General features: G+C 44.0%; 2 protein-coding genes and 1 long non-coding RNA gene across 4 annotated transcripts in view; 2 read left to right on the top strand and 1 right to left on the bottom strand.

Annotated features, from left to right (window-relative positions):
• The window catches only part of LOC310701040 (complement C4-A-like), a 338535-nt gene that overhangs the window by 267033 nt on the left and 59371 nt on the right, over window positions 1–12131 (top strand). The gene's annotated exons all lie outside the window — the stretch shown is intronic.
• Window positions 3851–12131, top strand: part of LOC310701939 (killer cell lectin-like receptor subfamily F member 1) — a 14179-nt gene continuing 5898 nt past the window's right edge. For both annotated transcript variants that reach the window (XM_083493503.1, XM_083493502.1), the window contains exons 1-2: window positions 3851–5023; window positions 11531–11620. In XM_083493503.1, coding sequence (XP_083349629.1) covers window positions 4939–5023; window positions 11531–11620 — 175 coding nt within the window. In that variant the 5' untranslated portion in view covers window positions 3851–4938. The remainder of the gene's footprint in view (window positions 5024–11530; window positions 11621–12131) is intronic.
• Window positions 8568–12131, bottom strand: part of LOC310702282 — a 20656-nt gene continuing 17092 nt past the window's right edge. Inside the window, exon 2 of the long non-coding RNA XR_014523435.1 lies at window positions 8568–8965. This is a non-coding gene — a long non-coding RNA (uncharacterized lncRNA). The remainder of the gene's footprint in view (window positions 8966–12131) is intronic.

Raw genomic sequence — 12131 nt, 5'->3', positions numbered from 1 at the left:
AAAAACACTTACCATGACGAAGCAGGAGGCAGAAAATGATCGAGCCCACGTGACGCTTCTCCGGCGCCCGGAGCAAAACCGCAGGAAAACAAGCAGCAGATACGGCGATAGGAGGCAACTTCAATTTCCTTTGCTCCTCCCCGGGATGGGAGCAGCCCGCCCCCTCCAGATGTCTGGGACTAGCAGGCCAGTCATTCTCCAGAGAGCCGGTTCTCTCTTATCTCTGCTTATTTGCTAACATGCCAACTAGGCAAGGCATTTGGGAAGCTCCTATTCCACGCCTAGCTTCCCTCCAGTTTCCACGCCTACTTAAATAGCCTTTTTTTGTTCTGAGGAAAGGAGCTGAAACGCGCAAAAGCTCATGTCTGCAAAAATGCCTTGTTAATCTTGACTCCCAGAAATGCTTCGAATTCTTTGGCTCCGTGGTCAGCGATTCCACTTTGTGGGAAGGCGTTGCTATTTCCTTTTTGCTATCCATTTTTAATTATTATTATATACTTTTATTTTGCTTTAAACAAATACATATAAATATATTTATATGTATTTGCTATCCTTTTTGTCTATTGAGATCGGATGCATCCGTGGCTCAGAAATGAGTGAAGCGCGTGCAGAAACCCGGTGCTTTTTTTTCTTTTAAAAAAAACGTTTAGGGGTACTGTCATTTTCCTACTCATATTGAAATACTGCCCCTCAGTGAGGCCAAACTTCGATCCACAAAATGTTTAGAGGTATGCTTACCCCTGCGTCCCCCCCAGAAAAAAGCACTACAGAAACCCATCAGCTCATATGGCTTCAAAGGAGTTTAGACAAACTTATATGGCTGTAATTGCTACTGGACAATTTTCTTGTTTTTATTTATTTATTTTGACAGCGTCAGACCAACCTGGCTACCTACCTGAATCTTATATGGCTGTGTTCAGTTTCCACTGCAGCCTCTGAATGCCAGTTTCTGAACGCCAGTTTCTGGAAATCACAAGGCTTGCCAGAGGCATCTAGTTGGCCACTGTGAGAACAGGGTGCTGGACTAAATGAGCTATTATTGGCCTGATCCAGCGGGACTTAAAAAAAAAATCTTAAGAAAGATTTAAGGAAGAGAGGGGCGTTCTTTTGTCCTTCTCTAAAGCTGTGTTTATCTTATCTTGAGGCTGCAGGCTCAAAGCAGGAAACACATTGAATTTCCTGACCACCTTCCCCCCCTTCCTTCCCCCCTGGACTGCAAGAAGATCAAACCTCTCCATTCTGAAGGAAATCAGCCCTGAGTGCTCACTGGAAGGACAGGTCCTGAAGCTGAGGCTCCAATACTTTGGCCACCTCATGAGAAGAGAAGACTCCCTGGAAAAGACCCTGATGTTGGGGAAGATGGAGGGCACAAGGAGAAGGGGGCGACAGAGGACGAGATGGTTGGATAGTGTTCTCGAAGATACCAGCATGAGTTTGACCAAACTGCGGGAGGCAGTGGAAGACAGGAGTGCCTGGCGTGCTCTGGTCCATGGGGTCATAAAGAGTCGGACATGACTAAACGACTAAACAACAACAATAATATATTAAAGGGGCAAGATTCTCACCTGGAAGAACCCTTGTCTAGTGTTCCATGCATCCGATTCTCACAGTGCAGGCCAATGGGCAGCCAGTAAGCAGCCACTCTCCCCACTTCTGATTCTCAACAAATGACATTCAGAGGCATACTGCCTCTGGCAGCAGAACGAGACTAAACCCATCATGGGCAGTAGCCATTGGTAGCTGTCTCCTCCATGAATTTGTCTAATCCTCTTTTAAAGCTGTTATGTACTGAGTTGAATAGGATCCAAACTGCAGCAGTCTGATTGGTCCTAGAACAATAGGATCCAAATTGCAGCAGCCTGATTGGTCCTAGAACAATAGGATTCAGAATGCAGCAATCTGATTGGTCCTAGAACAATGCAGCAGTATGACTGGTTGGCAGGAACCACCCAATCAAGCTCCAGATATAAGTGAATCCACAACCTGATTGGCATACAGTAGAATTCCAGAATTAGCCAATCATGTGCAGCCCAGCGACATGGCGTGGGTTGTCAGCACCCGGGGCAAGGCAAGTAATTTGCGCCCCCTAACCTGCCGCAGCTGCCAGCTTCTTGCTGCTGCCTGGTCTGGTCTGGTGCGGTTCTCTCCCGCGCTCAGCGCTGTGCTGGGCGGCCGCTGCACTGTCCCTCCCCCAGATAGTCCCTCGCTTTCTCTCTGCACCGCACGCCTGGCACCCACCCCCTCCACAGTGGGCGGCGACCCAGCGGCTCGGATCGGATTCGCACAGCCAGCACTGCAGTGAGAGAGAGTGAGTGAGCGAGGTAGGGGTAGAGAGCTGCGAGTGCGAGCGTGCTCCCCCAGATGTTGTGCCCGGTGCAGCCGGCCCCCCCTGCACCCCCCACGCTACGCCACTGGTGCAGCCCATTGTGTAAATAATGTATATAAAGCAGATACTTTGAGGGGACTTGCATTCATTCCTCCTCACCACTATGAGCTGAATAAAGAGCATGAAATCACTTTGCGACTCTGAGTATATTTCAAAAGCCATCCCAGTTGGTGGTCTTCCCTGCATCCTCTGGGAGTGAGTGCCACAGCTTCCCTATGCACCGCTTGAAGAAGTATTTCTGTTTTTCTTCCCTGAATCTCCAAACATTCGTCTTCATTGGGTTGCTCCAATTTCTAGCCTTATGAGTGAGCGGGGCGGGGGGAACACCTTTCTCTGGGCAGTGTTTTCACATAGTTCATTATCTTAGTCACCTCTCTCATGTTTTCGCCTTAACTTTGTTTCCCAAACTAAAAAAGTTCCAAACATCATAACTTCTCCTCAGAAAAGGAACTTGGCTTCAGCCCCTTGATCATTTTTTGTTCCTGTCTCTGAACGTTTCCATCTCCACAATATCCTTTGTGAGATGGGGCAAGCAGAACTGGGCAGTATTCCAAGTGTGGCCACACCAAAGAGTTGAATAAAGGAGTTATGATATGGGCAATTTTATTTTCAATTCCTGTCCTAATGATCCCCCCCAGCTGTTGCACACTGGGTCCACATTTGCACGGAATTGCCCACTGCAAGCCCAAGGTCTCATTCCTGGTGAGTCACCACCAGACCCCATTCATGTATATGTGAAAAGGGATATATATATATTGTGCCTACATGCATTGCTTATACTCTTGCTCACATACAATTGCATTTGCCATTTTACCACCTGTTTCATTCACCCAGTTTAGAATTCTCTTTCTTGAGTGCCCAGCAACCCCCTTTTCCTTCTCACTACCCTATGAGACAGATGGATGCCAGCAACATCTTCCAACAACAACAGCAATCTTGAGGAAGCAAGCGTGTCTATCTCAACCACTGCTCACCCCCAATTCTAGATCATATATGAACAAGTTAAAAAGCACAGGCTCCAACACTAAACATCAGAAAAAAGCTTTCTGACAGTAAGAGCTGTTCATCAGTAGAATGGTGTCCCTTGGAAGGTGATGGTCTCTCCTTCCTTGGTGGTTTTTAAACAGAGGTAGGATGGTCGTCTGTCAGGGATGCTTTAGTTGAGATTTCTGCAATGCAGGGGGTTGGGCTAGATGACCCTTAGGGTCCCTTCCAACTCCACAATTCTATGATTCCATTATTCTATACTGATCCTTGGGGGATTTGTCTTCCACCAGCTCATATCCAGCATGACTGGGTAATAATACTAATTTGTTGTTTAGTCATGTCCGACTCTTCGTAACCCCATGGACCAGAGCACACCAGGCACTCCTGTCTTCCACTGCCTCCCGCAGTTTGATCAAACTCATGTTGGCTAACTTAGTTGGTCTTTAAGGTGCTACTGGAAGGAACTTTTTTATAAAAGTTATAGTTTGGAAGTATATGCAGTTGTAAAGGTTCAAAATGGAACCCCATGGAGGGGGGGGTTGCGAGATTCAGAGGAATCTTGGCATATGCATATATATTCGGATTATTATAATTTTGTATTTGTAAAATAAATAAATAATATTTCAAAATAATAAATAAAATACTAATAGTGTGGCAGGGAGCCCAACCTATATACACCATTCCAAAGAAGGAAAGTCATTGTGGGGGAAAACTCCTTCCCTGACCAACACCTACATTTCAATGAGCCCCTGCATAGGCAGATGTAGGATGTGGCGCTGTGTCTGAACCACTGAGCCTCTTGGGTTAGCCAATCAGAAGGTTGGCGGTTCGAATCCCCCAATGGAGTGAGCTCCCGTTGCTCGGTCCCAGCTCCTGCCAACCCAGCAGTTCGAAATCATGCCAGTGCAAGCAGATAAATAGGTACCACTTTGGCGGGAAGGTAAATGGCATTTCCGTGCGCTCTGGTTTCTGGCATGGTGTCACGTTGCACCAGAAGCTGTTTAGTCCTGCTGGCCACAAGACCTAGAAAAGCTGTCTATGGACAAACGCCATCTCCCTCGGCCTGGAAGCGAGATGAGTGCCACAACCCCATAGTCGCCTTTGACTGGACTTAACCGTCCAGGGGTCCTTTGCCTTTTACCTTTACTCCTCCCCACTCAGAGAATCATAGAATTGTAGAGCTGGAAGGTACACCAAGGATCTAGACACCACGCTCTAACCAACTGAGCTATCCAGCCTCATTACTGGAAGCCTCAGTCCCATCCCTATATGGTTTAGCTATAATCCATAACTGGGGCCTGTTTTAGGCATCTTTCCAAAAGTCAAACTCCATTCTAAAAGCTGAACAATACAAACTGAACAACTCACAAAAATGTTTTTTTAAAAGAAGAACCTGCCCTAACCACCTAATAAGCCTGCGAACGTGTGACTGGTATTGTGGTTGAAGAGAAGAGCTGCTCCGGAAAGAGATCTTTGGCCATCAACTCAGGCTATAGCAGCAAACCTCCAGTGCTCCTTCGACAGCCCTGCTCTCTGAGAGGCTTCTCTGCAGCCTTTGCTTGCCAATGGAGGGTGAGGATGGTTATACTGCTTTGAACTTCCAGTCTAGGAGGGCTGCATCAGGAACTGCCGCTGGGGCTCAGAAACAAGGTACTCCGCTCAGACCCCTTCGTATCTTCCAGTTTTTGTCTGATTCCACTGTAATATATCAGTTGACAGACGGACATGATTTTCCTTTTCCTTTAGATTTACCATATTTTTTGCTCTATAAGACTCACTTTTTCCCTCCTAAAAAGCAAGGGGAAATGTGTGTGCGTCTTATGGAGCGAATGAAGGCTGCACAGCTATCCCAGAAGCCAGAACAGCAAGGGGGATTGCTGCTTTCACTGCGCAGCAATCCCTCTTGCTGTTCTGGCTTCTGAGATTCAGAATTTTTTTTTCTTGTTTTCCTCTTCGAAAAACTAGGTGCGTCTTGTGGTCTGGTGCGTCTTATAGAGCGGAAAATACGGTATCCTATTTGTAGAAAATTCGTTTATACCCTTATAAGCAGTATTTTTGTTTGAATAACGAGACAGAAATACAGAAGGGTGCATGGCACGTAGGGATGGGGAAGAATTTCAGTTTTGTTTGCATTTTCATGAGAAACTACCCAAATTGCACTATTCGAAACAAAACAAAACTGTCGTTCAAAATTCGCACTTGTGTTTGAATTTTGCAATGCAGTTCTTCAGCCACAAAATATGCACAAATATTCATATACTGGTGTCTATAAAAGTGCAGACACTTATTTAAATAATATACAAAAATTCAGAGGAAATTGCTTGCAAAAATGTGTATACATGAAAACTGCATATAAAAATGTGGGAGAAATCTGAAGTAAATGCGGATGAATTTTCATTGAAAATAAATAAATGGTTGGAAGCAACTCACAAAGTTAAAGTTGACTTTTTAAATGATCAGTGCTACACAAGTGTGAAGGGTCTCTGAATAGGTAAAGGGAGAGGGAATTGTCATTTGAAGTTCACATAAAAATGAAATCAAGATCTGGCTGCATGGTTTTAAACATGATGCGAGCAGAAATGTTTCAATATTCAATTTATTCCTTGTAAAGAAACCTGGAGTTATTTCTGATCATCAACAAGTGCATATATGTACCCAGTAATACCTCTATGATTCTCAGCACAATTTCCGTCCATGTGGTATTTGTTATTTTGTATCCCCCCCAAAAAAATAACAAAAAAATCAGAAACAGGACCAAGGATGTCATTTGTTCTTTTATAACAAGTTTGTTGTCTTGATTTCTTATTATTACGGTGAGTTTTGCCATTTCTGCATAGTCCATTAATTTCTGTAGCCAGTCTTCTCTCTTCTGAACGTCTTTTCATTTGAGGACAAATAACATTCTTGCAGCTGTTGTTGCATACATAAATAAATTTCTATACTGTTTCGGTAGTTCTAATCCTATAATTCCCAAAAGAAAAGCTTCTGGGGTTTTTTTTACAAATCTGTTATCTTAAAGATTTTTAGAAAGGAATGGAAATGGCTCAGTGAATATTTACAAATAAATTGTAAACAAACATTATTACATGGGCAAGATTATTTTAAATCCCTGCAGTTGTTGTTGTTGTTTTAAACATATATGAGATATATATGAGCATAAAAGAATAAGTGAAGATAATTCGGAGTATGCAGGAAATGATGAAAATAAATGTAAAGAACCGCAGAAAAAGAGGGAAGGAAGCCGAGGTTTAATATGTTAGAATTATTGTTGAACTATTGTAACGTATATAAATGAAAATTATAAATAATATTTTTTTTATAAGGATGCAGAATTGAGGACAATGCAAATAAAATTAGGTATGCTAGTCAACTTGGAAAATAAGAAGTTATAATATGCTTTTATTCAAATTCAAAGTATGCATGTAGCATGAAGCGTGCACATAGATGGGTCTTTGCTTGCTGCTTCTTCTGCAACATTTCACACTCCTTCCCCCAGCCTAGCGAAGAAAAAACACTTCTGTAGATGCTGCACCCAATGTCCTGGCCAAGGCACCGTCTCAAGGTGTGAGCATGTTGCCTGACCACCCGCTCCACCCACATCCTTTTCCTATGCACCTACTGAGCCACTGAGGCGACTCATGGTGAAAACTACAGCGCCTGCCTGTCCTCTTCTCTGCTAACACCTGTTCCCCACTGGGCCTGCCCAACAAAGGCTGGTGACTCTTTTGTTTCACTGCAACCCAGGACACGTTTTCAAATGCAATGGCCAAAGGTTTTGCTGCAGAACTTCTTTCCACCTCAGTTCCCCTTCCTGATTAAAGAGAATGCTTCGTATTTTAGCATCTGGTGCTCCATTTCTTTTTGTCAGGTTAATGAGCAATATTGGTAGGCAACTAAATAATTGGACAGGCAGAGTAACTTCCATTTGGACCATGTCTGTCTTACCAGGCACATCTCATGCCTGTAGGAAGGGATTTGCACTGGCTGCCAATTAGATATCAAGCCAGATTTTTAAGGTCTTCTTACTTATGTATAAAGCCCTAAGCAGCTCTGGACCAGATTTCCTAAAAGAACAACTTCCCTTTCGTTGGCAGGTAAGGGTATTAAAAGTACAAATGAAGCCCAGTTAGTCTTGCCACAGCTTCCTGATTCTTAGCTTGTGGGAGGTGGGCTCCTTTCACCGATAGCTCTAGCGATATGGAGGGCACTCCATGATGAAATACTAACATATTCATCTCTATTGGCATCCTGCGGGCTTTTGCAGATGCCCCTCTTTACACAGATTTCTCAGCATAAATCTCATGTTTTAATTACTGCCATGTATTAAAGGAATTTTTAATGTCTTGATGCAATTGTTTTATTGTGCATTTTAATGGCGATAATATCAAACGAAAGCTACAAACATGTCAATTTACAAAATGAAAAAAGGAGGTGGTTTTATCAGGCAAATAGATTACAGTATTGGAATGAAATTTCCATAGCTACTGGCTGCAAGACTTCTGAAATTAGACCATTTAGGGAATGTATATAAATATTCCCAAGCTCACCAGCTGTCAGATACATCTGTAAATAGCCCTGATTTTTTTCAACCACTTTGGATGGTAGACTTCCTATGAATATATAGCCCAGTTGGTTAGAACATGGTGCATATACTGCCTAGGTTGCAGGTTTGGTTCCTGTAAGCTAGAACTGCATAGATTGGACTAGATCTTCCTCAGGGTCCCTCCAATGCTACAATTCTATGTTTCTTCTACACAAAAATCAATGTCACACATCCACTTTTTCCTCTAAATAAAAATAGCAAAGTATTTCTTTTTTTTATAAAGATATTTATTACAATTTTTTTAAAACACCAAACATACAAAATACCATCACCATATAACAAACAAAGAAATGAAGTAAAATTATAAAGTAAAGAAAAAATAGAAAAAAGAAAATACAGATAAGATAGAGATTATTCACTGATCATACTTTCATAATCTTTAGACTTCTTCGCATCCCCCTTCCCTGCGTTCTCAATCATGTAGTTACATGCAGCAATTTGTTAAAAAATAGCAAAGTATTTCAACCTGCTTCCTATTAGTGGATGAATGTTTTCTGAAATAAAAGATGGTTCATTTCCTTCGCTCTATTTCTCTTCCCTCCTTTTGACAAAGCATGCTGCTGACAGCTGACACACACACAACAGACACCAGAAAGCTCCAATATATATTCACTCAGGCCATATAGCAAGAGGAGCACAAAATCAATGACAGCGAGCTGAGCATAATCAAGGGGTTACGAACAATGATGAGATTTTCAGGGTGCAAAGTTTATCAGTGCATTGGTATCAGAGACTGCTCATTTCTTTTTCTTTCTTTCTTTCTTTTGTTTTTTGTTTAGATTTTCCATAATACAATTTAATTTTAAAAAAGAGAAATCATACATAACAGAAAAGAAACATTAAATCATTATACAATATCCAAAAAAGAAAAGAAAAAACAAACAAAATAAAAGAAACCCACCACCCTGTTTAACTTCCTTCCACCGCTACTCATCTTCTCTAGAATCAATTTTACCTTTATCGTTGCATTCTGATTGTTTTTATTTTCTCTACATACATATGTCATTGATAATTTATTGTTTTGATGCATTTACATTCTTAATTGAAGCATATTAGCATGTCTTTTTTTCTAAAGGGAATTCATTAATGCATGAAACATTATTTTAAAAAACACTTAAATATTACTATCTAAAATATATAACCTTTTGCTAGATTTGGACATGATTGATGAGGAAGTGAAAGAGACAATGATTAAATGGGTGCAAAATTCGGCCACACAATATATTTAGAGCAATGTGAGAAACTTTGGCAGGAAGATAAAAGGTTTACCGCCTGTAGTACAATAAAAGAAAATTTCATCAAAGTGTTCTACAGGTGGTATTTAACCCCAAATTAGCAAAAATCTATCAACTGAAATCCAACCTCTGTTGGAAATGCAACAAGGAAGCTGGTACAACAATGCCTGTGTGGTGGAGTTGCACCCCGATTAAGTACTTCTGGGGAGAAATACATGAGGAGTTGAAAAAAAATGATTAAAATCCCATTAACGAAAAAACCAGAGGCTTACCTACTGGGCCTTTTAGGAAAATAAATACCGAAATGGAAAAAAAGAATTTTCTTATATGCGACCACTGCAGCTAGGATAGTAATAGCATCTAAATGGAAAGCTAAATGGAGTAATGGATTCCCAAATTAAATAAATATTTTAAATTGGCTAAATTAACAGCATCCATACGACAGCAGTCAGATCAAAAACTAAAAAATGAATGGCAATGCTTTGATGATTATATGTGTGCTGGTCCCGGGGGGTTACTGTGCGGCATGGTCCGAGTCCAGTCCAAGGTCGAGGGTGTGGTATGGGGGCTGTCCGTCAAAGCTGTAGCTGGGTCCAAGGCAAGGAGTCAGGTGAGGTCAGGAACTCTGGCAGAAGAGCAGGACAGGGTGCCGGCAGGAACAGCTTACCAACAATGTTGCTCCCGCAACCTGGGTCTGGGCTGCCTGGCTTTTATCTCTACTGAGGCATAGGGTGGCCCTGGTCCACAGGTGACTCGCCTCTCCTGGCCTGGAGGCGAGCACTCCTCCTGCGAGAACTTAGTTCCCTCTGCCTCTCTGCCCTGAGCCTCTCAGCTGGGGAATCCGGCACAAGTGAGGATCCGGCACAAGTGATTGCCCTTCAGGTTCAAGCCCCAGTCCCGGCTCAGCCGGTCCTGGAGGCGGGGACCTCTGTGCAGGCTGGGATTCCTCAGGTTCAGCCTCTGAATCCGATTCCCAGGCCATTACAATATGACAAAATATTGTTCCAACAGAGACTGCTCATTTCTTGCATGTGGAATGGGAGATCAGCTTTTCTCCTTATCGTGCCAGCTCCATCAAAGCTCACTCTTATTTTTGTCTTTTGTGAACTTCTTCACAAGCCCTTCTAAATTACACAAGTTTAGCCTGGCAGATCTCCACATTCCTACACCACTTCCACACACCCTTTAAACTCCTCCTGACAATTCAACGTTTTAGTGTACATATCTCCGAATGTGCACATTTTTTGTTTGCAATTTTGCCTAGCACACTGTGTGTTTTTTTGAGCCATCCCCTAATACAGTGCATTTTGGTATGTTGGCAGTTTACTTAACATATACCATTTGCCTCTTGCCTCCTGAAGGGATTTTTTTTGTCAAAAAACAAAACAAAACTATGCTGGTCCCGGGGGTAAGGTACCTTGGGTGTAGCAGAGTCCACACGAAGAGGGGCGAGGTCCGAGGCGGAGAGCCGGGCGGGGAACAGGAACGCTGGAACAGGAGGCTGTGCAGGGAACAGGAACACCGGATGGTCGGGAACAGGAGGCCGAGCAGGGAACAGGAGTACTGGATAATCAGGAACAGGAAGCCGAGCAGGGAACAGGAGTACCGGATAGTCAGGAACAGGAGGCCGAGCAGGGATCAGGAACACAGGAAGGTCCGAAGCCAACAACGACGTTGCTCCTGCAACCTGGGGCCGGGCTGACTGGGCTTTTATCCTCTTCTAAGGCCAGGGGCGGTCCCGGCCCCCAGGAGCCCCGCCTCCTCTGGCCTTAAGGCGAGCACTCCTCCTGGGAGCAACCAGTTCCCTTCGCCTCTCTGCCCTAAGCCTCTGCAGATCAGGAGAGGCCGAAGGGTTACTGGGCCCTGGAGGAGGCTCACCTGTGGCCACTGAGTCGTCAAGCCCCTCTGGGGCCAGAAGGGCTTCACCTGGGACCAGCTCCTGATGCACTGCCACAGGTGCAGGCTCTTCAGCATCTAGGCCTTGCCCCAGTTCAGCCGGCCCTGGAGGCGGGGACTCCTGTGCAGGCTGGGATTCCTCTGTTTCATCCTCCGAATCGGAATCCCAGGCCATCACAAAAACAAATCACCCAGCCTTCGCCCTGTGATGTTTCTTAGCCTGCAATTTGTTGTTGTTTAGTCATTTAGTCATGTCCGACTCTTCGTGACCCATGGAGCAGAGCACGCGAGGCACTCCTGTCTTCCACTGCCTCCCACAGTTTGGTCAAACTCATGCTGGTAGCTTCGAGAACAATGAGTTACAGGAAATTCTATTCTAGGCACTGCTGACTCACATCATTCAAGTTTTCCCACTCCTCACAGATGCTCCTGGGCTTCCCTGTTGGTACCGGATCACCCTGTGGGCAAGTGGCTTTGTGATCATCATCCTGGGGGTGGCTGTGACAGTCTTGGGTGAGTATTATTTATTATTTCATTTATGAATTGCTGTCCATGTGGCATCCTGAAGTGGTTTACCATACAATAAAAGCATATACAGAATGATGGTCTAAATAAAAACAGTTAGCACATCTTCCATTAGCTCCAGCCCATTTGGTCTGGCCCCCTCTCCAGAGCCCTCCTTCTCCCCCCACCCCAGTGGTTTCAGTTGGCTGGGTTGGTGTGTATGGAGCACCCTTTACAAGTCTGGTGCATGGCCTTGTTCTGCGTACTCCCATGAGCTTTCACCAGGGCCATACCCCTTCCACAAAATCAGGTGTTGAAGGTTCTTCGCATTGTGGAGTCTAGAATTTGTTCTACTTCATACTCCCCCTCTCCTTCTACCATGACGGGAGGTGGAGGTGCTTGTCTAGGTGCCTGGTAAGGGTGTGCAGGCACAACAGGCAACAAAACTGATCTGCCGAAGATGGGGTGAATCTTCATGGATACAGGCAATCGAAGCCAGAAAGTCACAGGGTTGATCTGA

This window comes from Podarcis liolepis (genome assembly GCF_965112155.1).
Source record: "Podarcis liolepis genome assembly, chromosome: 2".
Lineage (NCBI taxonomy): Eukaryota > Metazoa > Chordata > Lepidosauria > Squamata > Lacertidae > Podarcis > Podarcis liolepis.
This window is presented reverse-complemented; position numbering and strand designations above follow the sequence as displayed.